The sequence below is a fragment of the Thalassophryne amazonica genome, chromosome 16 (assembly GCF_902500255.1).
Source record: "Thalassophryne amazonica chromosome 16, fThaAma1.1, whole genome shotgun sequence".
Classification (NCBI taxonomy): Eukaryota; Metazoa; Chordata; class Actinopteri; order Batrachoidiformes; family Batrachoididae; genus Thalassophryne; species Thalassophryne amazonica.
In genome coordinates, this window is record NC_047118.1 from 2,801,951 (window position 1) to 2,829,930 (window position 27,980).

At 42.2% G+C, this 27,980-nt stretch overlaps 1 protein-coding gene and 1 long non-coding RNA gene across 3 annotated transcripts; one reads left to right on the plus strand and one right to left on the minus strand.

Moving 5' to 3' along the window:
- The first annotated feature begins 10,364 nt into the window (after nt 1-10,364).
- On the plus strand, nt 10,365-17,893 carry LOC117527977. The gene is made up of 3 exons (XR_004565648.1): nt 10,365-10,492; nt 16,813-16,967; nt 17,759-17,893. It is a non-coding gene; the product is annotated as an uncharacterized LOC117527977 (long non-coding RNA).
- A 4,381-nt stretch (nt 17,894-22,274) lies between these two features.
- Nucleotides 22,275-27,979, minus strand: LOC117528561 (ATPase family AAA domain-containing protein 1-A-like). Of its 2 annotated transcripts, XM_034191195.1 has the most exons (10): nt 27,663-27,979; nt 26,025-26,229; nt 25,240-25,337; nt 25,029-25,149; nt 24,529-24,729; nt 24,315-24,415; nt 23,415-23,504; nt 22,901-22,951; nt 22,592-22,764; nt 22,275-22,491 (listed from the first exon to the last, which is right to left on the minus strand). In XM_034191195.1, the coding sequence occupies exons 3-10, from the start codon at nt 25,279-25,281 to the stop codon at nt 22,371-22,373; spliced, it is 900 nt and encodes a 299-aa protein (XP_034047086.1). In that variant the 5' UTR covers nt 25,282-25,337; nt 26,025-26,229; nt 27,663-27,979; the 3' UTR covers nt 22,275-22,370. The 2 variants fall into 2 exon arrangements, with proteins under 2 accessions (XP_034047086.1, XP_034047087.1); XM_034191196.1 differs by lacking the exon at nt 27,663-27,979 and having other exon boundaries at nt 26,025-26,395.
- Nucleotide 27,980: the final 1 nt, after the last annotated feature.

Genomic DNA, 27,980 nt, shown 5'->3' on the forward strand with positions numbered 1-27,980 from the left:
TATAATAAAATATACAATAAACAAAATCAAATATAACACAATGACTAAGTGTTTGATCGTATTTAAAAGGAAATTAATGTTTACTGGCAGGTATCTATGATTTACCGATATTCTGCGTTCATTTTGTGTAACGCCAACTAACTCCATCTAGTAAAACTTTAAATTCAGCTTTCAGAAATAAGTGTACATTGATAAATCTGTCTAGTTTTACATCTCTGTGGTGTTTGAATTAGTTGTAATGAAATAACAGCGTGCGGTATGACTCAGAGTGGTGTCTAGTTGCTGGAACACATTAAAGCTAGCTTCAGTCAACTTTACCTGACGTTTACTGACCAGCGGTTTAAGTCAAAAATGCACACAGTAACGACTGAAGTCACAGTTTATTACAGCGCTGCCACAGCTACGCAGAAGTATTTACGCCTATATTTAGACATCAAAACGCTCTTAGAACCGGGAATTAGCCGTAGCCCGGAACAGTCAGGTTTCCAAATACTTAATCGCCTCTGCGGGAATATTTTACATTTCCATAACTAGTATGTGATTGACACGCGATTTGTTAAGAGAAATAAAGGAAAACTCACCACAACCGTGTCGCTGAACCACAGCCCGGTTTCAGCTCTCACCGTAAACAAACCGGACGGCGCCCTGCGTTGACTCAATGTGGTATGATCCGTTTTTACAAATCCAACAGACAGACAAGCAGCTCCGCCAATCACAATCCGAGCTCGTCTTCGCCCGGACAACCCTATTGAAATGTATCCAGTCACAGACGGAGTTAAGGCGTTGTGGGCGGGGCACGCCTAATTGGAGCAAATGGAGGGGGAAGAAAAATACCGCATGAAAATGATTTTCTGTCCCCGCCTGAATTTACAGAAATAAGACCTTATTTATTTCAAACTGAGAGTTTATTCATGCAGATCCACAATAAACATTTTTGTTTTTGAGTTTTAAACTATGTAGTCTCACCACTTTTGTGCATTCTTAAAACAGCATCATTATTCTTAAAACACAATCTGGTGTTTTTTGCTGTAAATTCAAAGAATCACACGCACAGCCCACGAAGAGGTTTATAAAATACCCAGGATGCATGTCCTTATTTTACATGCACCGGGACAGTATCAGAGAAACAAGCGAATGTGAGTCCATTGTGCAAGCAATAACTCAAAAATAATACCATCTACTAAACTGAAAGAACATATAATGACGATGAACTGGTGAGATGGTGATTTAATGGACCAGGTCAGATGAGAAAACTTGTAGTCTGGACACTTGTCTGATGTTAGGTTGGTCTGCCAGTCTTGGGTGTCAGGACACTTGGACAACCAATAAAGTAGAGGACTGCCTGTCCAATAGGAACCTTGAACACAAGGGACTTATAAGGTTTTGAATAATCAGGTCCCATCTTATCTTAGGGACCTCGTAGTACCATATCACCCCAATAGAGCGCTTCGCTCTCAGACTGCAGGCTTACTTGTAGTTCCTAGGGTTTGTAAGAGTAGAATGGGAGGCAGAGCCTTCAGCTTTCAGGCTCCTCTCCTGTGGAACCAGCTCCCAATTCAGATCAGGGAGACAGACACCCTCTCTACTTTTAAGATTAGGCTTAAAACTTTCCTTTTTGCTAAAGCTTATAGTTAGGGCTGGATCAGGTGACCCTGAACCATCCCTTAGTTATGCTGCTATAGACGTAGACTGCTGGGGGGTTCCCATGATGCACTGTTTCTTTCTCTTTTTGCTCTGTATGCACCACTCTGCATTTAATCATTAGTGATCGATCTCTGCTCCCCTCCACAGCATGTCTTTTTCCTGGTTCTCTCCCTCAGCCCCAACCAGTCCCAGCAGAAGACTGCCCCTCCCTGAGCCTGGTTCTGCTGGAGGTTTCTTCCTGTTAAAAGGGAGTTTTTCCTTCCCACTGTCGCCAAATGCTTGCTCACAGGGAGTCGTTTTGACCGTTGGCGTTTTTCTGTAATTATTGTATGGCTTTTGCCTTACAATATAAATCAATCAATCAATCAAGTTTTATTTCTATAGCACTTTACAACAGTTTTCACTGAACCAAAGTGCTTTCCAATAGCACCAGCTAGAGATAAAATAAAAAGAAAAGTACGAAAAACACAATAAAACACAATAAGAGCATCCAAAATAGAATAAAAATAGACAAAAAAGTGTCAAAGCAATTATGTGCAAAAAGCTGCCCTGAACAAGTATGTTTTTAATGTTATGTGCCGACGCGGGTTGAGGAGCGGACCTGTGTCTGACTGAACCCAGCGCTAAATAACCAGAAAGCAGTTTCAAAAAACAAAACAATTTTATTATCCCCCTCTTGTGCAATACTCGGTGTACAACATAAAGTGCGTTTGTCTGGCGGAGTGAAGGACGGCGCGCTCTCCAGCGCCCAAAGGGATCGAAGCCCGGTGCTTCTGGACTCACATTCACCGCCAAACACCCCCCAGGTGGACACAACAAACTGACTCTGTGAAGGATAGAAGAGGTGAGGTAAGTCAACAGCTACAACTAATATCCTTCAAAGGCACACACTATCAGCAACACATTCAGGTCTGAATTTAAGCTTTATGTAAATGAGCAGCTTCTCACAACAGGTGGAGGATCATCAGTCCGCACGCCACGGCCGTGAGAAGCGAGCTGCACAATTCTCATCAATGTTCAAATATACTGCGTAACAAAATACCAAATTACTATTAACACTTATTCAGACAATCAATCACCTCTGATGTGTGCTGACAGCATGTGTCCCTCACCCGTCCTCCTTCACAGGCACAATGTGTCAAACCCAGGCGCGGTCATCAGCGTCTCACAAACGAACGTCACAAGGTCGCGTTCCCGGCAATTCTGCTTGAATCACTCATGACTTAAATGCAGAACGCCATCTCATTATCTGCTTCAGCTGAAAGTCTTTAAGTTTGCATGTGAGCATCATCCACAGGTGCTGCAAATCATGCTGATGAGGGTGAAGGACTCTTCTGCCAGCACCTTCTCCACAGACAAAAACCAGTTTGCATACCACCTGGAGAGCAAAGAAAAGAAAAGAACACCAAAATGTCCAGCCACACCCCCCAACACACAACATTTAACTTAGCTTTAAATAGAGGCAAGCTATTAATGGACCTCAGTTCAGGAGGTAATGCATTCCACAACTTAGGACCTGCTACTGCAAAAGAATGGTCACCCCATTGTTTGGACCTGGACCTGGGAACCTCAAGAAAGTTTTGGTCAGCAGACCGAAGTGCTCTGACAGGGTTGTGTGTTTTTAACAGGTCACATAAATAAGAAGGTGCAATGCCATTTACAGCTTTAAAAACAAACATTAACAGTTTAAAATCAACTCTAAAACGGACTGGAAGCCAGTTCAGGGAGTAAAGTACAGGAGTGATGTGGCTGTGCTTCCTGGTTTTGGTCAACAGGCGAGCAGCAGCATTCTGGACCAGTTGGAGTCGGTTTAGAGAGCCTTGAGTGATACCAACATAAAGTGCATTGCAATAGTCAATCCGGGAGCTGATAAAAGCATGCATAGCCTTTTCAAGGTCCTTTTGGGTTTGACTTTTGCCAGGAGTCTCAGCTGGAAAAAACTGGCTCTTACCACACTGTCAATTTGTTTCACAAATTTTAAACAGTCGTCAAACTGCACACCAAGGTTTCTTACCACAGCCCTACGATAAGGAGCCAGGGAGCCAAGATCTGGTTAGTTTTAGCTCCAAACAGAATACACTCTGTTTTGGCTTCATTAAAGTGCAGAAAATTCTGAGCCAGCCAGTCCTTAATATCCTTAAAAAAGCTATGTATGGAGTCCAAAGCACTTGTATTATTAGGCACAACTGGCATATAAATCTGGAGGTCGTCGGCATAAAAATGAAACTGAAGATTGTGTTTGGTGATGACTGAACTCAGTGGAAGCATGTACAAAGAGAACAAGAGCGGTCCGAGGATACTGCCCTGGGGCACACCAGTGGTCAGAGGAACTGTGGAGGAGGAGAAGTCATTAACCATCACCCTGAAAGTCCTGTTGGTCAAATAAGACTGAAACCACTCCAAGACAGTCCCCTGGAGGCCAACCTGCTGGGACAGACGTGTGAGGAGGATTGAGTGGTCCACAGTATCAAACGCAGCTGTTAGATCCAACATCACCAGCAGCACAGGTTTTTTTAGAGTCCAACGATAAAAGAATGTCATTTTGTACTTTTAAAAGAGCTGACTCAGTGCTATGTCGAGATCTAAAACCCGACTGAAATTTATCTAAAACAGAGTTGTGTTCTAAAAACGATTGCAACTGATTAAAAACAACTTTTTCTAAAACCTTAGATAAAAACGATAAATTTGACACTGGTCTAAAATTAGATAAAACTGAGGGATCTAGGTTGGGCTTTTTAAGAAGAGGCCTAACTACAGCATGTTTAAAATGGGCTGGAACTGTCCCAGAGCTGAGGCAGCTATTAATAAAAGAGAGCAAGCTCGGACCCACAGTGTTAAATCCTCTTTAAAAACCTTTCCTGGAATAGTGTCCAATGAGCAGCAACTGGGTTTAATGCTCTGGACAACCTCAGTGAGGAGTGTCAGAGTAACCGGCTCAAAACTATTAAAAACAGCAGATGGTTCAGGTAGAGTGTAAAGGCTATTAAAAACCGTGTTACAGCGCCTTGTTATAACCGTGTTATAAAGCGCCTTGGGGCAACTGTTTGTTGTGATTTGGTGCTATATAAATAAAATTGATTTGAATTGATTTGATTTGTAACCCAACAGCTGTGAAAATGGATGAAGGTTGCAGCAAGTCCTCAGACCCTGATTGTCTGGGATTTCCCAGCCATCAGCAGGGACGTAGTACCAAATTCTGAGCCCTACGTACTAGCCATATTGAAGCCCCCCCCACCACCACCACCACTGTAATGTTTTTTATTAACAGAAACACTAAATTTCTAATGCGTAGTTAACCCCTTAAGCCCTAGAGCCTATTTCACCAAAATCACATTCCCATACATTGTAATTTATATCTCAGCTTGTACAAGGTCAAAAATGCAAAGGTTTGGATCAGCTAAAAGACGGGTCCTAGGGAATCCCTTACCAAAAAGTAGTACATGCAAGTATGTTTCAAGTATACTTCCAGTTTACTTTTTATATACTTATCAGTACTATTTTTTGGTAAGGGATGTTGTGGATGCAAAAAATGAAAGTAAATAATACTTGGTAGGAGTAAATGAGTTGTTTTTGTTTTGTTTTTTCCCCAAAAAATGAATTCCGATTTATGTCTTTATTTGCTTGGCGTTTCAGCTGTGGTTAGTTGATATGTGATTGAAGTGGATACTTTTGTAGAGGAAACTTCGCTTGACATTTTGATGTGTATGTTGGTGTCAGCATTGGTTAGTTATGAGTGTTTAAATGTTCCAAAACAGGGCAAGTCCCCAAATTTGGGGACTCTAGGGTTTAAGAGGTTAAACCAGGTCTAAAACATGTATACCTTAGATCACACCAATATTGAGTTGGGGGGCAGTCTGGGGGACCAAATTCCACCATTTTCTAGAAAAAAATATGCAATTTGGTGCATTCCTGTGCATTTTAACAGACATATACCCCAATGTCAACTTGACTACAAATTAGGGTTTGGGTTAGGGATATAAGAGCTACAGTCACAGAAAAATATCTAATTCAACACAATTTTCTAAAATAAGTAATTCAATAAAATTAAGTGTAATTCATGGCTTAACAGCATGTAATTCCCGTTGAGAAGGAAAATATATATATAATACGACATTCTATAATCAAAACATTAAAGAACAGATTACCCATCTTATAGCAAATGTCATTCAGTAAACTCAGTCCATATTAATAACAAACAGACTTTCAGAATATTACTTCCTTAACCTACAACTTGTAGGTTAAACTGTGGAATGATATTTTCTAAAAGCAGACTGCAGTGGTTCAAAAAGATTATTCTCAGTAAGGTGCTCCACGAGCTCCTGTGAAACCACTTTTTCCAGAATTTTAGAGCAAAATGATAGATTTGATATCGGCCGATAGCTTTTCAACACACTTGGGTCAAGATTAGGTTTCTTAAGTAATGGTTTAATCACTGTAGATTTGAAACATTGAGGAACAGATCCAGAAGTTAATGGGAGATGAATAATTTCCAGCACAGTTGGCCCAAGAGTGGACCACAGGTCCTTAAACAGTTTTGTTGGTATAGGATCAAATAAGCAGGTTGTGCTTTTTGTTGACATTGCGAGTTTTGTCAGCATGTCTAGCGAGAACTCAAATAGCAGGGTGTAGTGTCTGGATTAAGGCATGCCAGGATATGTTTAACCTGATGTCTTCTATTTTCTTCTCAAAGTAATCCAGGAAATCTTGTGCTGTAAAAGGAGAGCGAACTACAGGTGGTTGTCCATGAATAAGAACAAGAACTTTAATGTATATTATGTGTCTTTATTATATCTAAATCAAACATTCCCCAATCACGCTCAAGTTTGAAACTGAGGTGCAGACTGACAGTCACTAACACCTGACAAAGTTTGATCTGGATCTGATCTGGATTATGGATTTTGTGGATATTTGAATTATATTGAAAAGCCCATTTGCTGTACATTTTGCATTATATCTTATTCAAAAGTGTCTCAGTCGCTCTCATTTGTGGTAATGAGGTGCAAACTGGCACTTTCAATGAACAGACTAATTTTGATCTGCATCTGGGGCCTCATGTACAAAGTGTGCATACACACAAAAACATGGCATACGCCCGTCTGCACGCTAATGTTCAGATGTATCAAAAGTGAAATAACCATGGAAATGTGCAGTGCATCATGCAAAAATCCTGGCTGGCGTACACAGGGGTGTAGCACCAAATTCTGGGCCCTAGGTACTAGCCATATTGAGCCCCCCCCCACACACACACACTGTTATGTTCTTTTTTATTAACGGAAACACCAAATTTCTAATGCGTAGTCAAACCAGGTCTAAATCATGTATACCTTAATCACACCTGGGAGTCACAACCCTTTTTAAAGTTGAGAGAACAATACTGAGTCGGGGGGTCTGGGGGACCAAATTGCAGCATTTTCAAGAAAAATGGTGCAATTTGGTGCATCCCAGTGCATTTTAACAGAGATATACCCCAGTGTTAACTTGACTACAAATTAGGGTTTGGGATATAAAATCTACAGCCACAGCAAAATATCTAATTTAACACAATTTTCCAAAATAAGTAATTAAATAAAAGTAAGTGTAATTCATCGCTTAACAGTGAGTGAGCGTTATCAAAAAATAAAAATTAAAAAGAAAGAAAAAGAAATACTGGAAAATATAGCAAAATATTAGTTATTCAATAATATCACGTATTTAACAAATAAACCAAATTAATTAACTAAAGTAATTAATTTTAAAACAAACAGATATGGCGTGTGTCTGTGTTCAAGCGATTTGATAGGTTGAGGGTTGCGCTTGTCAGTGCGGCAGAGGGTAAGGATCCTGAGTCCAGCGATTATGGCAAGGTGGACGAACTAAAGCACGCTCGATTTATTCAAGCAGTGTCAGAGCTGGAGTTCCTGGGATTCATCAAGTCCACGAAGCAAAAGGCAGATCATGCAGCACGACTCACTTGGGGAGGGTGTTAACGCTGCGTTTACACATAACGACGACAAGTCATGAATGCCACGAAGTACACATTCTTGGCCGCTGATCACGAATGTTATGATTCAGGGCAGAGGCGTCAGGTGTCCTCAGGAACTGCTGCAACCTGTTACCACACGTTACGATTAATGGCACGTGTTGCTGGAGAATTATCAGGAACCATTACGCACGGTCAAGAATAGTGTTCCGCGTTGTTGCGCGCTGTTGCGCATAACGGCGCATCGTTAAGGTCTGTCACGTTGTGAACGAGGTGAATTGTCTCCACACACACACACACACACACACACCCATATTCATCCAACCAAATTCAGATCGCTCCAGTTTTTCAGAAGAACTTTGTGACTGCATGTGTAGTTGGGCTCTGTGCCATGGAGTGGCGCACATGCCCAATTGCGCTGTGTTTGCGCTTATGATGGAGGACTGTATGTGGGGTTAATCTATTGTCTCATGTCGTTTCTCAGATCAGTTGTTGGTTTGGTTTTGTGGTATGCAGGAGATCACTTGACCGAGGGTCTATACGTTCAAATAATGATTAAAAAAATACTGTCATAACTCTTTACTCTTACTCAGTCAGTCTCTTACAACGGTGTAGCCTAAATACATGAGCTTTCTAGGAGCGCACCCGATTCATTACGCACGCTCAGAGGCACATCCCCTCCGCTGCGCACTTTTTTCTGTGATAAACTCATCGCCCCCTTAATATTTTTTTCTGGCGCTGAGCTTGATTTTGCCACCAAAACCAGCGTGATATTAGCAAGTTTCCTGCGTGCACGTTAAGATAGTTTTCGAGTTCACCTCTCTTTTCAAAGAATTTGGTTAGCAGCTGTTTTCCCTCATTTACGAGGGTAGGCTGAAAAGTTCTAACGGTCACCAAGAAGGAGAAATGCCATTTCAATAAAACTTGGCATGCATTAAGTTCAACTCTTCTGATGACTAACTGTGTTATTTTCTTCCAGGTTGTGAGGCAGTTTGTGGTTCATAGCCAAGTTTGAAAGTTCGTGGTAGAGGGAAATGGCAAAAATGGACAAAATCTGGCATGGCGGTGTGATTAAGTACCTGCATAAGAAGGGGTTAAAGCCCAAGGACATTCTTGCGGCTATGGTTGCTACATTAGGGGATGAAGCTCCCTCCATATCTACAGTGCAGAAGAGGGCAGCTGAATTTAAGAGGGGCAGAGAGAGCCTTGAAGACGACCCAAGGTCTGGGCGGCCTGCAACAGCCACAACCCAGAAAAACATTGACCTTGTTCGTGAAATGGTGATGGATGACAGACAATCGACGATTAATCAGCTAGCAGATGCTGTGGGAATATCCCGTGAGAGAATTGAACACATTCTGCATGAAGAACTTGGAATGTCAAAGGTGTCAGCTCGGTGGGTGCCACGTCTTCTGATGCCTGATCAGAAACGCACCAGGCTAGTCATGTCGAAGGCAAACTTGGCGCAATTTGAAGAGGATCCAGCCAATTACATGGAACATTTTCTTACCCAGGATGAGTGTTGGGTTCACCACTTTGAACCAGAGACAAAAAAACAATCAATGCAGTGGAAACACCCAAGGTCACCACCTCCAAAGAAGGCCAAGGTCGTTTCGTCTGCAGGGAAGGTCATGGTTTCAGTTTTCTGGGATGCCAAGGGCATTGTGTTCATGGACTATCTTGAAAAGGGACAAACCATAAATGGACAGTACTATTCTAACCTACTGAGACAGTTACGCGAGGCTATCAGAAAGAAGTGACCAGGAAAGCTGACTAAAGGGGTGCTGTTCCATCAAGACAATGCCCCAGCTCACAAGTCAACAGTGGCCATGGCCACTATCCACGAGTGTAGATTCGAACTGGTACATCACCCACCATACTCCCCTGACTTGGCACCCTCGGACTTTCATCTGTTCCCAAACCTGAAAAAAAAACTTGGCTGGGAAGCACTATCAGAGCAATGATGAGGTGACGGCTGCCATTGAGGAGTATTTTGACTCTCAAGATGAAAGCTTCTATGCCAAGGGAATCGAAGCACTCAAGCACCACTGGAAGAAGTGTGTGGAGTTACAGGGAGACTATGTAGAAAAATAACCCTGAATTTGTTCAATTCGACAACTGCATCATAGTCAGCCTTAGAACTTTTCAGCCTACCCTCATAGTTTTCTTTTTTCTCTTATTTTTTGAAATCCGGACTTTGATTTTTTTTTTTTTTTTTTTTTTTTAGCAAAGACGTCTTATTTCAGCCTAAAAACCTCTCCTCATGCTGTCAGATCCCATTTGGGACGTGTGTATGTGTTTGTGTGTGTGGGGGGGGAGTGTCGCCTGTGCGCCTGGACTAAACCATTGAACAACTGTGCAGGGGTGGAAGGGCCCTCAGAGATCTTTCAATATTATTTATAAAGCAGAATTATGTTTCACAACATTTATACATTCATTCTAATTATATTCTTTTGCAACATGAATTGTATGGACATTAATAAAATGCAACACAAAAATGTATTAAATGCCAGTTTTTTGTGGGCCCCCTCCCATGCTCTGGACCCTGGGTACATAGTACCCTTTACCCCCCCCCCCCCCCCCCCAGTCCGACGCCCCTGGACGTACACACGTTTCTACTGTGATCATTCCGGACAGAGAGGGGAATCCAGAGGTCCCAGGGGCTATTTAAATACATTTGCATATTTAAAAAGGGGCGTGGACGTGGCACATGTTCATGTGCGCTCAGTTCCATGTTCAGTGGGATGTACAAACGGAACGTGCTTGGCTCCATGCATACGCACACTTCGACACATCTGAAGTGTTTGAATTACTGATTTTCACAGATCTGGCAACTTGCTTCTGACGGATCGTTTGTTGCTGTGACGCCACTCTGAACTTCATACCGCTGTATACGCTTCTTTAATTTATTTCTGTTTAGCACTCTTCTGGTTATTAATTGTATCTACTCTGAACGTTATTTAACAACAGTCCTGTTGTGAATCGCTAGCAGTTAGCTTTCGCTAGCTAGGTTGACCCCTCCCCTCTCCGTCGTTATTTTTTATAGCTGTTTCCTTTTTACCCGTTTAATACTTCTGTTCGTTTTTCAGTTGAACTGCTGTGAATTTTAAGTAATTATTTTACTCCTGTGTAAAATCTTAGGAGTGGCTAGCATTTTCGCTAGCGGTTACCTTGCTTTAGCTATTTTGGACCCCCATCATTTTTTCATTTCATTTTTTACACTCCTGTTAATTAACTGTTTAATGTATTTTATAGCTGCTGCTTTTTTACCTGTTTAATACTTCTGTTAGGTTTTCAGTGTAACTGCTGTGAATTTTAATTCATTTATTTGTGTCTGTGTGAGCCTGAGTGGTTAGCTTATCCATTATTGGTTAGCTCGTGTTTGCTTGGCCACATTCTTGGATTTCTTAGTGCACAAAGTACACTACTAATTCTACTTTACACCCTCCCTGCATGTCCAGAAACGTCCTACTTTTAAACTCTGATAAGACTGAAATGATGGTTCTTGGTCCAGTGAGACATTGGCATCAATTTGACCATTTAACACTCAGCCTCGGCTCGTGTGTCATACATCACACTGACAAAGTGAGGAACCTTGGGGTAATTTTTGATCCTTCGTTGTCCTTTGGCCTCCACATTAGAAATATTACTAGGACTACTTTTTTCCACCTGCAAAATATAGCGAAGATTCGTCCCATCCTGTCTATGGCTGATGCTGAGACCCTGATCCATGCATTTATCTCTTCTAGATTGGACTACTGCAATGTTCTATTTTCTGGTTTACTGCAGTCTAGCATTGGGGTCTCCAATTGGTTCAAAATGCTGCAGCCAGACTTTTGACATGAAGCAGAAAGTTCGACCACATTACACCCATTTTGGCGTCTCTTCACTGGCTTCCTGTCCCAGTGAGATCAGATTTTAAGGTTCTGCTACTAACCTATAAAATTATTCATGGATTGGCACCTCCCTACCTAGCTGACCTAATTAAACCTTACGTACCAGCCCGGGCTTTACGTTCTCAGGGTGCAGGACTACTTTGTGTCCCTAAGGTGAATAAGAAGTCTGCGGGTCACAGCTTTCTCTTATCGTGTCCCTGTTCTGTGGAATGATCTCCCTGCATCAATAAAACAGTCAGATTCTGTGGAGATTTTCAAGTGCAGACTTAAGATGCACTTATTTTCCCTTTCATATGGCTAGCATACTGGTACAGTTTTGTTTTATGCTTTTTACTCTTTTAATTCATGTCATTAGTAATTGGAGCGGGCCGCTGCCTCAACTTTACCTAAATTCTGGGTCTTTTAGTGAAGTTTAGGGCTAGTGGCCGGCGATCACCTTAGTACTTCTGTTTTTCTTGTTGTTCAATGCTGGCAAATTATACAGTATTTTTTTTGTCTTTCTGATGCCTGATTCTGTTTTTTCTCTGTTTAAGGTGCAGCTCCATCCAGAGATGGGAGTTGTATTCGTGTTGGCGATCCTCCTGTCCTGTGCGCCAACAGCATTTCTTGTATATTCGTCTGTGAATTGTTCTGTAATTTATGTTTGTATCATGGCCCAAGCAGAGGGTCACCCCTTTGAGTGTGGTCTGCTTGAGGTTTCTTCCTCAGAGGGAGTTTTTCCTTAGCACTGTTGCTCTGGGGGTTGGTAAGGTTAGATCTTACCTGTGTGAAGCGCTTTGAGGCAACTCCGTTGTGATTTGGCGCTATATAAATGAAAATGAAAATAAATTGAATTGAAATGTTTTTTTTTTGTGCTTGCGCCAGTTTGTGGGTTTTGGCCCCCTGACATCAGGGTGAATGTGAGGAATGATTGTAAAGTGCTTTGAGCATCTGATGCAATGGAAAAGCACTATGTGAATGCAGTCCATTCACCATTTAACGTACGCCATGTTTCAGTAGGAAATCCACGCAAGTCTTTGTACATGAGGCCCCTGATTCGTATTGCGGATTTAGCGGATATTTGATTTTAACATTGAAAAACCCTTTTGATCCGTCTTTTGTATTATACGAGGTCTGTTAGAAAAGTATCCGACCTTTTTATTTTTTGCAAAAACCATATGGATTTGAATCACGTGTGATTGCATCAGCCAAGCTTGAACCTTCGTGCGCATGCGTGAGTTTTTTCACGCCTGTCGGTTGCGTCATTCGCCTGTGAGCAGGCTTTGTGTGAGCAGTGGTCCACCCCTCTCGTCGGATTTTTATTGTGAATAAATGTCTGAACGATTTGGAGCTTTGCTGCATCAAATTTTTCCAGAAACTGTGAGACCTCCAGGTGGACACCATTCGGAAAATTCAGATGGCTTTCAGGGACGATTTTATGGGGATTACACAGATTAAGGAGTGCTCCAGCCGGTTTAAAGACCGCCCACAGCGGCTGAGAGCGCAGCGCACTCCGAGCGCCGATCGACAGGCTGAAACCCTGCTCAAACAACCAGATCATTTCCAACGTGAAGCTTTGTTGAGCCGGGAAGTCGTCTGACTTCCACAAAAAAGGCAGGAGGCGTGGACATCAGCACTTTTTCGGCACATTCCACTGTTACAGGAGTTTTTTTCATGGAAAGAGGAGCGGAGGAATGCGCCACCGTGCCGCTCATGGCGCGGCACAAAACCACCTCAGTGTTGGTCTCACAGGACGGCTTTCAGATGGCTTTCAGACTGCTTTCGGTGGCTTTTCAGTCGTGTGACTATCCCAGAAACTGTGGATGAGCCTGGACATGCCAGAACATGTCCTGTGAGGCTTCATCACGGCGTTGCTTTGCGCCATGCGGCACCGCCGTGACGCGCGGAATTCCTCCGCTCCTCTTTCCATGACAAAAACTTCTGTAACAGTGAAATGTGCCGTTCATTTCCACACTGGATGCTGTGTTGATCCGGGACGTCGTCTGACTTCCACAGGAATTGCGGAAGACTTGGACGTCTGCACTTTTTCAGCACATTGAGACAGATGTGCGGAGGAATTCCGCACACAGAGCCTTCAGCTTTCAGGCTCCTGTCCTGTGGAACCAGCTCCCAATTCGGGTCAGGGAGACAGACACCCTCTCTACTTTTAAGATTAGGCTTAAAACTTTCACAGCATGTCTTTTTCCTGATTCTCTCCCCTCAGCCCCAACCAGTCCCAGCAGAAGACTGCCCCTCCCTGAGCCTGGTTCTGCTGGAGGTTTCTTCCTGTTAAAAGGGAGTTTTTCCTTCCCACTGTCACCAAGTGCTTGCTCACAGGGGGTCGTTTTGACCATTGGGGTTTTTCTGTAATTATTATATGGCTTTTGCCTTACAATATAAAGCGCCTTGTTGTGATTTGGCGCTATATAAATAAAATTGATTTGATTTTGATTTAAAAAAGAATTTCCTAATATTAAGTCTAGTTCTGTTTACTTCAACACTATAAGGCCAGTATCTCTGCCATCTCTCCTTTCATCACCATGCCATTTTTTTTTTTTTTAATCTAAAGTTCTGGAGAAAATGGTCGCTGTACAACTTCACAACCACTTCAAGCACAATAATCTTTTTGAGAAGTTCCAGTCCGGCTTTCGCCCTGGCCATAGCAGAGAAACAGCCTTGGTCAGGGTCACCAGTGACCTTTTGATGGCATCAGATTCTGGTTCCCCATCTCTTCTCATCCTCCTTGATCTAACAGCAGCTTTGGACACAATGGACCACAAAATCCTCCTTCATCATTGGCAACATACCATAGGACTCTCAGAAAATGTTTTAAACTGGTTCACTTCCTATTTGACCGACAGAACTGAGCATGTCACCCTGGGCAAAGCAAGATCACACACCCATAAGGTCATCTGTAGTGTCCCCCAGGGTTCTGTGCTGGGCCACACCCTTTTCACTCTCTACCTGCTTCCCTTGGGCCAGGTCATCAGCAAGCATATCCTACCATTGCTACGCTGATGACACACAACTCTATTTGAGAACAACTCCAACTTCCACAGCTCCCCTGCCAACGTCCACACTGACCACCTGCTTGGAGCAGATAGAGGCGTGGATGAAGCTAAATTCCCTTCAACTAAACAGCTCCAAAACACAAGCCATTCTTGTTGGCACTTGGTCAGCTCTGCTCTTCCACCATCACCAGCATTACCTTTACTGGCCAAAGCATTCCCCTTTCCACTTCTGTCACAAACTTAGGTGTCAAAATTGACTCACAACTCACTTTTGACACCCACATCAAACATCTCTGTAAAACATCATTCTACCATCTCAGGGACATTGCCAGACTTCGGTCAACTCTTACCCTGGCTGATGCAGAGAAGCTTGTCCATGCCTTTGTCTCCTCCAGGTTGGATTACTGTAATGCACTCCTCATCGGGATCTCTGGCAGGAACTTACAGAGACTGCAATGCATCCAGAACAGTGCTGCCAGGATCCTGATGGGGGTGCGCAAATACAACCACATCACCCCCGTCTTCAAATCTCTCCACTGGCTCCCTGTCCCACTCAGAACTGAGTATAAGGTCTCCCTCCTCACACACCAGTACCTTTATGGACATGCCCCCCAATACCTCAAGGAACTCCTCACCCCCCCAGCCCCCCACACGCACACTGCGATCCACAAATACAAACACCCTCAAAGCCCCCAGAACCAAGCTCAGCACCATGGGTGACCAGGCCTTTTGCTCTGCAGCTCCAAAGCTGTGGAATGCCCTCCCAGACCACCTGAGGGCCCCATAGACCACCGATGTTTTTTAACAAAACTTAGACATGTTTATGTAAGAAAGCTTTCTGATGGAGTGGTGTAGAGGAGGTTTTTCATAAAAAGACCTGAACGTTCAGCTAATTTGGCCATATTGTGCAGCCAAACTGTGAAGTTGCTGAAAAGTTAGAATCTGAATTTACATCAACATAAAAAAAAGAAGATTTAAGTGGCAGGGGGTTAACAGGGGTGACGTTGGCGGCGGGGAGGGGGGGTTAGGGTTAGATTTTTAGCCATGCATATGCTCCTCAGAAGCATTTACAAAAGAAAAGTTTGAAGGACCTAAATACCTGGTGAGGACTCCAGGTATGTAAGATGCAAATTAAGGAAATGCTTATAACAGCGGTGATTAAGAGGGCAGTAGTTGGGGGTTCTGGGGGTCAAAGCTCCCCAGAAGCAGAAGATCTTTGCCATGATGATGCTCCCACCATATTTATTGAAAATAAAGTGTGACGGACCTAAACGAGATGGTGAGAACTCTTTTTCCAGGCATGTGAGAATGCAAATAAAGAAAATGCTTAAAGTGGCAGGGGGTTAAGAGGGCTGTAGTTGGGGGTTTGGGGGCAGGGCCCTGCGAAGATGAAGATTTTTAGCCATGCTAATGCTCTCCAGAAGCATTTACTGAAAAAAAGTCTGAAGGATCTAAATGACATGGTGAGATGCTGAAGAGCTTTGCTCGTTCATGTCCATGACATCCATCCATTTTCTTCCGCTTTATCCAGAGTCGGGTCGCGGGGGCAGCAGCTCAAGCAAAGCCGCCCAGACCTCCCGATCCACATGCTCCTCCGGGGGAACCCCAAGGCGTTCCCAAGCCAGCCGAGAGATGTAGTCCCTCCAGCGTGTCCTGGGTCTTCCCCGGGGCCTCCTCCCGATGGGACGTGCCCGGAACACTTCTCCAGCGAGGCGTCCAGGGGGCATCCGGAAAAGATGCCCGAGCCACCTCAGCTGACTCCTTTCGACGTGGAGGAGCAGCGGCTCGACTCCGAGCTCCTCCCGAGTGACCGAGCTCCTCACCCTATCTCTAAGGGAGTGCCCAGCCACCCTGCGGAGGAAACTCATCTCGGCCGCTTGTACTCGCGATCTCGTTCTTTCGGTCATGAGCCAAATCTCATGACCATAGGTGAGGATCGGAACATAGATTGATCGGTAAATCGAGAGCTTTGCCCCCCTACTCAGCTCTCTCTTCACCACGACGGTCCGATATAGCGACCGCATCACTGCAGATGCTGCACCGATCCGTCTATCGATCTCACGCTCCATCCATCCCTCACTCGTGAACAACACGCCGAGATACTTAAACTCCTCCACTTGAGGCAAGGACACTCCACCGACCTGAAGAGGGCAAAGCACCTTTTTCCGGTCGAGAACCATGGCCTCGGATTTGGAGGTCCATGACATATACATATAAATAATCACATTTGTTAATTTTATTATTTAGTAGTATTGTTTTGATGCTGTGCAGTCATTTCAGGGGAGAACAATTTAAATTTTTTTTTTTTTTTTTTTTGGTGCAGCTTATCATGACTTTGGTCACTCCTACGGATCGAGCTATGTGGCGGCTCCTGATGGCAGCAGAACTCCTGGACTCTCCAGAACCCAAGACAGGTTGTTGGTGGTCGAACTGGATCTCAACCTGAACCGACAAATCAGTGACAAGTGGAGTTTTAAGGTGAAAGTCTTCCTGAGCATTCTGTTGCTTTTGTTTCTAAAGTGATGTCACAGCTTTGTATTCATTCAGAAACTGACAACTATATATATATATATATATATATATATATATATATATAAACCTTAAGAACCATAAGAATAATTACAGAAAAGAACACAGAGAATGCATTATTAAATAACTCAAAGTGGCATTTTCAAAATAAAATCTAGAGAAAATGTTGTGAAATAAGAAAATTTTTGAAAATTAAACTGCCATTTTATCAACCAATAACATTTTAATGTTAAATTAACTAATTCAGTTTATGAAGTTTTTATTTTTTAATACTATCTTTCACACTTTCTGCAGTTAATTTTGAATTACTGACATGCAACGGTGGTTCCAGGATTTTAGAATGGGTGGCACCCCTACCACATGTTGTGGAACAATGACAACTGAGATTTAAAATAATATATAAATAAATGTGTGTATAAAATATAAAATTCATGATCACAAGGTTATGGATTATGGTTGTTGGCAATTTTCCTGTTTCCTTAGGCAACAGGAAAATGAATGAATAAATAAAATCCAAAACTGCAACTCATTTTTGTGGGTCTCAGTAAGATATCTGTCTGCCACCTGCTGAACACTGCCACCTGGTGGATATGTCTGGGCTTGTTGTGAGGGTAATATCACCATATACACGTTGGATTTGGTTAAGTTAGAAGCAGCATTAAATGTGCTTGGTTTTTTCTTGCTCCTGTGGCTTGTCAGATAAAATAAATCGCTGAAGTGTTTTCTGCTTTTCTTTGCAGATGACTGGGAGGTATGCTGAATATGTGGAGGAACTCGCCAAGGCTTTCAGACACGACTTCAAGCCAAATATAGTGAAGGAGTAATATTTAAAAAAAAACAAAAAAACATGTAAGCAACATGTATCACAATTAAATGGACTGTATTTATATCGCGCTTTTCCATCTGCATCAGATGCTCAAAGCACTTGACAATTATGCTTCACATTCACCCCGTTGTCAGGGTTCTGCCATACAAGGTGCTCACTACACACCAGGAGCAACTAGGGGATTAAGGACCTTGCCCAAGGGCCCTTAGTGATTTTTCAGTCAGGCTGGGATTTGAACCGAGGATCTTCTGGTCTCAAGCCCAACACCTTAACCAGTGGTTACAGGGCTACAGGGACAATTACAGGGATTAAACCTACTGTGTGTGTGGATTTGATCTCATGGACAAAAATAAGGAGAAAATGGTTCAAATGGGATGAACTTGATGCACCAGTGAAGTTTAGTGGTCCCCTACTGGAGCCGTTGCCCCCGCAACCCAATCCCAGATAAGCGGTTGAAGATGAGTGAGTGGACAAAAATCAGATCAGGTGTTCTTGTCCTTTAACCTCAGTCTGTGGAAATGGCTTCTTTGTTAAAGCAAAACCACATCGTTACAGACCTTGGGAGAAATCAAACAGTTAAAACATCAGAACTCAGAACAAGAACAAAAAAATTTCTAGCTGGAAAAATCGGGTGTCTGACTTGGAGCAGTATTCACGAATGAACAATGTCATCTCCAGACTAAAATTAAATTAAGGAACTTTTCACAAGCTGTAACAGGAGTTAGTTCTGAGGACGGTGGACACGAGGAAACCACGGAGGAACAGCAAACATATTGACATTAATAAAGAAAATATCGAAACATGTCACATTCTGCCAACTTGGGATAAGACATCCACTCCAGTTTCTGTGTAGGCTGTCAGTTGTCCAGGTGGTTTCCATAGTAGAGAAGCTTGAATCTTTGACTGAACTGGGTTGCTTGACGCGAGGACGTTTCACTTCAAATCGCAGAAGCTTCCTCACCTAAAATTCAAGCAACCTTTACACAAAAGGCTATACCAACACTGCAGAGAGGGCGCCAGTGCACCTCAGTCTGCAGTTCATCTCCACCTTAGACACTAACCACACGTTTGATGACAAGGAAGTTAAAATCTTAGCCAGAGAGAAGAAATGGTTTGAGAGACGGGTCAAGGAGGCATTCTATGTGAAACAGTTGAAACCCAGCTTTAACCGGGGAGGGGGTCTGAGACACGCTTTATCCCCTGTTTACAATGGGGCACTCAGGTCAAAGCAGTTTCAGTCTTTTGTTCATGGTAATGAGTCATTCACGTCATCAGGAGAGTCGTCAAGGGAGCCATCAGGAGAGGTGTCCGTCCCATCATTAGGAGGGACAGCGGCCCTGTCATTAGGAGTGTGCTAACTAGAGCACAATAGGTGCTAATTAGAGCTATTGTTTAGTCACTAGCCTATAGCAGTCTGCCTCTCGGTAGGAGGGGTCTGGTTAGGTTAAAAACTCCAGCTTTTGTGGCTTCTGTTTATTCGTCTCTACAAGAGTCAAGACAGAAGTCAGACTACCAGAGCAAGAATTTTAGCTGAGGAAGCTTCTGCGAATTGAAGCGAAACGTTCTCGCGTCAAGCAGCCCAGTCCAGTCGAAGATTCAAGCTTCTCCACAATCCACTCCAGTTATCATCACCCGCTTTGCAAACAGAAGGCATAAAATTGAATTACTTAAACAGGGACGAAGTTGAAACGCACAAACGTTTAAATAAATGAGCATCTTACCGATATCGCCAGGAAAGCTAGGCTACTTAGAAAACGGTAAAATTCATTCGGTCTGGGTCACAAATTGCAAGGTTTTTATCAAACTAAGGGATGCATCTGAAAATGCCAGAGGTCTGTGCATCAGAAATATGAGCCAGTTAGAACACTTTGAGTAAGGATGTTGACCGTTTAAGGGACAAATCTTGAAGTTAGACTTTACTTAACTGCATTTTTGGATTGCGGATTACATTTCTTTGGGATGGCAGCTGAATTTTTAAAATTTACTCCTGCACAGGAGTTCAATTTAAAAAAATTTTGATGACGGCAAAAACAGATTTCATAACATTGAAGATAATATTGATCTGGACTGTTTCTTCCTTAAAAATAGAAATCATCACTGTAATTATTTTACTGAGGAACAATTTAAGCAATATTCCCTCACAAATGGTTCATTCTCTGTTAAGCAGCAGAAGCCTTCCCATGAATTTTTTTTCCTAAAATACAGGACTGTTTGAAAATTGCTAATAAATAATTTTCAGTTATTGTAGTTATTGAGACATGGTTAAAGGAAGAGTATGTTGATTTTGTCCAGCTTGAGGGTTATGATTTTTTTTTTTTTTTTTTTTTTTGCCAGAAATAGGGAAACAAACGAGGTGGTGGTGTGGCTCTTTATGTCAGAACTAACCATTACTGTGAAATTGTTCTGAATGGTTCAGCCAGTCACAAGCAAAGATGGGGTGAGGATCCCCACTTTGTGAACAACTGCATGAAAAAATAGTCAAACAGTTTAAAAATGTTTCTCAACATTCAATTGCAAGGAATTTAGGGATTCCATCATCTACAGTACATAATATAATTAGAAGATTCAGAGAATCTGGAGAACTTTCTACGCGTAAGCGGCAAGGCTGAAAACCAACATTGAATGCCCGTGACCTTCGATCCCCCAGGGGGCACTGCATTAAAAACCGACATCATTGTGTAAAGGATCTTACAGTGTGGGTTCAGGAACACTTCAGAAAACCATTGTCAGTTAACACAGTTCATCGCTACATCTACAAGTGCAAGTTAAAACTCTACCATGCAAAGTGAAAGCCAAACAACAACAACATCCAGAAACGCAGCCACCTTCTCTGGGCATGAGCTCATTTGAAATGGACAGACGCAAAGTGGAAAAGTGTGCTGTGGTCTGATGAGTCCACATTTCAAATTGTTTTTGAAATCATGGACGTTATGTCCTCTGGACAAAAGAGGAAAAAGACCAGACTGTTACCAGCGCAAAGTTCAAAAGCCAGCATCTGTGATGGTATGGGGGTGTGTTAGTGCCCATGGCATGGACAACTTACACATCTGTGATGACACCATCAATGCTGAAAGGTACATCCAGGTTTTGGAGCAACACATACTGCCATCCAAGCAACGTCTTTTTCAGGGACGTCCCTGCTTATTTCAGCAAGACAATGCCAAGCCACATTCTGCTGGTGTTAGGACAGCGTGGCTTTGTAGTAAAAGAGTGCGGGTACTAGACTGGCCTGCCTGCAGTCCAGACCTGTTGCCCATTGAAAATGTGTGGCGCATTATGAAGCGCAAAATACGAAAACAGAGACCCCGGACTGTTGAACACCTGAAGTCGTACATCAAGCAAGAATGGGAAAGAATTCCACCTACAAAGCTTCAACAATTAGTGTCCTCAGTTCCCAAATGCTTCTTGAGTGTTGTTAGAAGGAAAGGTGATGTAACACAGCGGGAAACATACCACTGTACCAGCTTTTTAGAAACCTGTTGCAGGCATCATTTCAAAATGAGCAAATATTTGCACAAAAAGTTTCAGTTTGAATATTAAATATCTTGTCTTTGTGGTGTATTCAGATTGAATATAGGTTGAAGAGGATTCGCAAATCATTGTATTCTGTTTTTATTTACGTTTCACACAACATCCCAACTTCACTTGAATTGGGGTTGTATTTATAAAGTAAGAACATTTTCAAACCCGTCCTTGTTTCCGTCACACCTGTTGTATTTACTTGGAATACAGTATGTGTGGACCACATTAGGTTTACTAACCAACTACTTTTATGTTCACTTGTCTTGTGCAGCTTTCACTCTCGACAGATTTTGCACCTAAACTTGACAAAATCATATTTTATCGTCATGTCACATGATCAAATACACTTAGCACTGGACATGAACCTACATATTACCCAGAGATTATCACTGCACATCTGCACATGACAACAAATACCAAAGGAAATAAGAAAATATCAGGTGAGTGTTGAACAGATGTAGAAAGCAGCACATTCAGCACATAGACCATCTCCACCCGCCAAATGGTGACATCAGCACTAAAGGTCGGGTGACTGCATGGGCTCGAAAGAAAACCACGTCGTGTGACACATGGGACAAACGGACTGAAACATGCATCAAGTGTTTGATTTCTAAAGGACATGAGGACAAATCAGGACTCCTGCAGGGACACTTTGCTGTGTGGAGTCAAAGAGCACAAGGATGAGAAGATAAGAAAAAGACAAATTCAAGACTCAAAGTTCTTACATTACATTTTTATTAAACAAAAAACTACAAAATCTGGACACAGTGAAAGTAATTATGATTTTGTCTGCAAAAAAAAGTTGATTTGAATGAGAAACCACATTTATAAAAGACTCACAGTGACGGTCAGTACACATAAAACGTTCAGTGTGTTTCTGGTGGTTTATTGATAGACTCCGCCTGCTCCACAATCTTCTGTGGCAGGTCATGAGGTTGCGTCAATATTCGAGTCTTATTGGTTGCACCTTGAAATGGGTTGTTCTTCAGAGGAGGGGTTTCTGCTCAGGGTCTGGTGGTGTTGGGGACAGCGCAGGACGTGGCCCGCTTAGATTCCTTCAGCTTGGTTAATCCAAAGAGCAGGTCCATCTGGGTGACTGGCTGCACGCGTTGCTCCTCCGCAGCACTGAAAAAGGAGACACATGAGGTCAGAGGTCACACACTATGACACAGTGGGCACATTTATATTTGACTCTCACAAACGTGCTGCCTCTCAGTCCACCTACCTTCCACCACCCTGGCTGTCGGTTTGCTGCTCAGAACTCTGCCTCTTCTTCTTCCTCTTTACATGTTCATGGACTTGATGAATCACAGCATTTCTGCAAATCTCTTTCAGATCGCTGCCAGAAATCCCTTCTGTCTGCTCAGCGATCTCCTTCAGATTGATGGAGCTGCTCACCTACACATGAAAGATCAGGACACAACATGAGACAGTCACATGGACCATTCGGTTCATTTTGTCTTCTGATGTAAAAACTATACGTGGGTTTACAAATTCATTATGTGAAGGCAAAATAAAAAGACAAATATCTTACATTTTGTCCTGCTAACATCAGCCGAAGGATTTGTTGTCTCTGTCCTGTATTCTGGAAAAAGACAGATCTTTGTTATTTGAAAGAGAAAAGCTGGATGTCATATGAAAAATACCAGACATGATTCATTCAAATAAAAACTACTGTCTTGCTGTAATTTAAATCCTGTAACTGCAGCTTGAGGCTGGTGAGCGACACTTTGTGTCATCTGAAGTGATGGACTGAGTCCAGATGTTTGGACACGATGTGGACAAGAGGAAAATTGTGGAGAGCAATAAATAATGTAATGCCATCAAGAAATTTGAACTTTGTTTCATGGAACACGTGTAATTCAAGAGGGTCCAGCGTGTCAATCAGGTGTCTGTTCAGCAGCCAATTAGGGGCTTTAAGTTCAGTCTGAGTGTTTACACGGGATTTAAAACCAGGAAACAGAGACACTGTGTCCTCACACTGTCCATATGCACCCTGTTGGACACATGGGTTCTTTGTGCAGTGCTGCTGTGTGTGCACATCTTACTGGCAGTCCGACATGGAACGCGGTGGGCATCCTCCTCAGAATAGCCGGGTCAATGTCGTATGGCCTATTAGTGGCTCCTATCACCATCACCTACAATCACAGAAATCACACTGAATTCATGTGCACATAACATTGATACAAACACCTCCCTCATGAACTCGGTGTGGAAAAGTTACTGGATCACAGGGATCACAGCTCGGCACACTTTTCAAGTTACAAAACCCAAAAAATAATGATGTCTGAAATATTTGTGCAGTGCTCATAGTTTGTTCTGACACACACACACACACACACACACACACACACACACACACACACACACACACACACACACACACACAAGAATGAGGCCAGTCAGTGACAAACAAAAACAAAGTTTAAACTGACTATTCAAAGAAAACAGATGTATTTCGTTACACTTTGAAAATGAGTGTTAATGAAGTCAGATCAGTACATCCATCCATCCATCCATTTTTTTCCGCTTTATCCGGAGTCGGGTCGTGGGGGCAGCACAACTCGAGTACTAATGTTTCACAGCTACTGCATATTATGAGAAACAGTTTTTAAGGTTTGTGCTTGAATACAACAGGAAAACCTTGAGTTTGTCCTGACCACTGTCTCCAATGTGCTTGCTCATGGGATCGGGAAGGTTTCATGCCCAGATTTGTGGCTCCAGTGGTGTCTAAAATATCCCAGAAAGAGCCGAGAGGGTGCAGGTTTTCTTTGCAGCCGCTGACTCCAGCAGATGATTTCACTGATGAACTCGTCCCATCTGCTCAAAGTGATGTTAATCAGTGAGATCACCTGCTGGAGTCAGCGGCTGCAAAGAAAACCTGCACCCTCTCGGCTCTTTCTGGAATACTTTGGACACCACTGTGATAAAGACATGCTGGCTCTTACCTGGCCAGAACCCTGCAGACCGTCCCACAGGCTCAAGAACTGGGCCTTCATCATTGCGATGGCTTCACCGTCCTGGCTGGACTGATTCCTCAGAAATGAATCTGAAACAGCAGAAAAAGCAGCAACATCAAAGTATGAAGATACAATATGAACATCCTTATACAGGTCAAAGGTTAAAACCCCAGTTTTGTAGGTTTCCAAGAGCAACACTCACCAATCTCATCAATGAAGATGATGCATGGTTGAATTTTAGCAGCCAATGAGAAGACGGCAGCTGTCAGCTTCTGGGATTCACTGTACCACTTGTCTGTCAGTGCGGATGCCTGCAGATTAATGAAGTGGCACCCTGAAGCTTTAGCTGCCACCTTGGCGATCATCGTCTTACCGCAGCCAGGAGGACCGCACAACAAAACACCTGCAAAGGCAAGAAAGTAACTAAACCAAACATCAGGATGTTGGTGTTTCAGTTCCACCAAGAGTGAGCACCCAGAAACTGGTTGTCCACTTTGTGGTCGTATCTGCATTAAATCAGGACCACGGACAGCTTCTCTATGAACATGAGAAACACTAAAGGACATGAAAATGTTCCATCAAAGATAACAAGCTTTTACTGGTGGCTTCCTCTCTTTTCACCAGACGGTCAAACAGGGTCGCATTGGGAAATGTGTTCATTTGTGATGATGACTGATGTGATATGATGAGGTGCTGTTGTACCTTTAGGAGGCACGAAGAGTTTGGACCGAAGTAAGAGGTACCTCTGCTGGATGGGCAGGATGACATTATCTTGCAGCTCCTCGATAATATCATCAAGACCAGCAATATCTGCCCATGACTCCTGCAAGAACACACTGTACTGTGAAATCTGGCCTTCAAAATAACAGTAAAAAAAAAGTAATTCTTGTACAACTTGATTGAGGATTGTTACCGTCATTGATTTGGGATCAATGAGATGAGCTGCAATGCTCATCTCATAATCTGTCAGGGAGACCCCTCGATGCCAATCTTCTTCATCAGTGCTTCTGCCTGGAAACAAAAGACAAACACTTCAGCAAAAAATAAAATTATATCAAATGGTCAACAACTGGCAGCTTCATAGTTGGAGCACAAAAGGATTTTCATTTCAAAACATATAAATGAATAAAAACAGACCAAATCTAGGCTTCCATCTCCCATGTGCCTTCTGGAAAACTAGGCAAACATCTCTAAGGTCTTCAAGCTGGTCTTGGTGGCTTCCCTCACTGGTGTCCTTCTTGCACATTCATGCAGTTTTTGAGAGCTTCCTCCTCCAGACAGATTTACCACAGAGGACCAAACTGTTTCTATTTCCTAATAATTGATGAAGTCCAAAACATGTTCAGTGACTTGTAAATGTTCATGTTTACCTCCCCTGACCTATCTGAAGAAAACCGGCTGTAAAAGTGATGATTTCCTCGTGTTACACTGAAGGGTCCCACGACTTTTGCAACCCATCATTCTGGGTTTTATATTGTTCTTGATGTCATGTTGTAGAAGTCAGTTTTCACTGTCATTTTAAAGTGCATCATTCTTGAAATGTTTCCACACAGAAGCCTGATTTTTAAACATTTGGAGTCTTTCAAAAATTCAGACGTGTAACAGCTCAAAGGTTCACATCCTGTTTGTTGCCACTGAACACACACACAAATAAGACGTGCACATAAAGTATCAGTCATCTGATCAAACACCATGTACCTGTTTCTTTGCTTGTTTTTTCTGTTTGGACGTTGGGTCCATGGCTTCAGAATACCATTTAACGCCATAATAGCAGAGGGCACCAGCAGCAGCCGTCCTCACCAGCAAGTCCACAGCGTTGTTCTTGGCCAGAGACTGGAAAAGGTCCCCAGCACTGGTTAAAAAAGCTTCCCAACATCTTTGCTGGCCAACGTCAGTCCACTGCCTGGATAAAGAGGGAGGAGGCTTCAGTATGAGTCAGGAACAAGAAGACATTTTATAGAGGACACACAGTTTGGATGCTGGTCCGACTCATCATCACATACAGGACCCGGGTCTGTCCAAGGAATCCCATCCTGGAAACATCACTGCCAGCTCTGTCACTTTTCTACTTCTATGCATTTTAATCTCCTCTACACATGAAATGTCCAGTTATTTTTTCAACATGCCCAGAACATGAATGTGCAGAATACATGAGTAATAAATACAACATTTGGGTAAATTCCACTTAATGTTTCCACTGAAATTGCACAATGGCAAAACCATTTTGTTATTTAAATAAAGTTGAACAAAATATTTGGCCATCTGCTTACCTCTAAACTGTTTCATGTGGAGTTTATAAAATAAAATGATTTAGCACTGAAAATTTGTGCAAATGTTAAGCTACTTTGCATCTAGCATGATTATATTAATTTTCATAAGCAAATTTTGTGCACAATTTCAATGAATATTCTGCAGAAGGTAACGGCGGGGTGGGGGGTCGACAGAGTTCTGTTGTACACTCTAAAAGATAATGTACTCTACTCAAAAAGGTGTGTTAACTATTAGCATGGATCTTTTTAAGTTGTCCCAATGTCAGTATTATTAAGTAACTGTTAGTAGCATATCACTATTACACCAACATAAATCATTAAATACGCTGAAAACTATATTAAGTTAAATCTACTTGATATTCAGTGGGTGCAATTTGAATTTTTGTGTTATGGTTTTTTGGGTTTGTGCATGGCCCACTGCTGTTTGCATGTTTGTTTTGAAATCTTAGTTTAGTGATTACTTAAAATTTTGTATCAGTTATCGTGGGTGTGTATATATGTATACATATTCATATATATATTTTTTTGTTCTTTTGGTTAAAGGGGTGGGCGTTTATAAGCTTTTGCTTCTGCCCACATCCTTTCAATCACATGGGCGATTGTTTTCTTTGTTTTTGCTGTGAGGTTGTCATTTTTTTCTGTGTGCTGAATAAATTCATTCATTCATTCAATTTTCACATTGGCTGTACTTGATGCCTGTGTTAGTTACACCATTAAATTAAGTACAATAAACATGTTTTTTATATCCAAAAGCTAAATTAAGTAATAACTACTTAATATTAATTCAATATGCATTGAAATATTACGTTGTCTCATGATTCAAATAAAGTTGCTCTAACTTAATTTGTTTCTTGTTTTTTACTCAGAGATGTCCATGCAAATAGTTAACATACCTTCTTGAGTATTAATACCTTGATTTACTTAAGTAGGGGAAATAAAAAAGAAGACCCATATTTCACAATTCAACATTTTAATAAACAAATGTCAAGACAGCTTCAGTTATAGCATTGCTTTAAAATAATAGCATGAGAGCTTATCTACTCATATGATAAGAAAATACTATTACCTTTTTTTCCACTGGAAGCTAAGAGCTGTGTGTTTCCAGTGTGTGGCCCGATGTTGGTCTGATGTTCAGAGGCTTCACAATACAGCCTAGAGATTTTTATGAGGGAGAGAGACCAGCGATAAAGGTCAAGGACTTTAAAATATTGTTAAAATAATATAAACTAAGCATTTAGATTGAGAAATCATTTTAAACAGTAAGAAAAATGCAGAAGCTAGTATAAAGCGCATATTAAACAAATATGTAGGACTGCTTTTTTGCATTTACGCAATATCTCTAAAATCAGAAAGGTCTTGTCTCAGAGTGATGCTGAAAAACTAA

Coding starts and splice junctions, on each gene's coding strand:
- LOC117528561 (XM_034191195.1), bottom strand. CDS start 25,281: ATGAGCATTGCAGCTCATCTCATTGATCCCAAATCAATGACG. Junction 24,730..25,028: donor ACTCTTCGTGCCTCCTAAAG/GTACAACAGCAC, acceptor TTGCCTTTGCAG/GTGTTTTGTTGTGCGGTCCT. Junction 23,505..24,314: donor GTCTGCAGGGTTCTGGCCAG/GTAAGAGCCAGC, acceptor CTGTGATTGTAG/GTGATGGTGATAGGAGCCAC.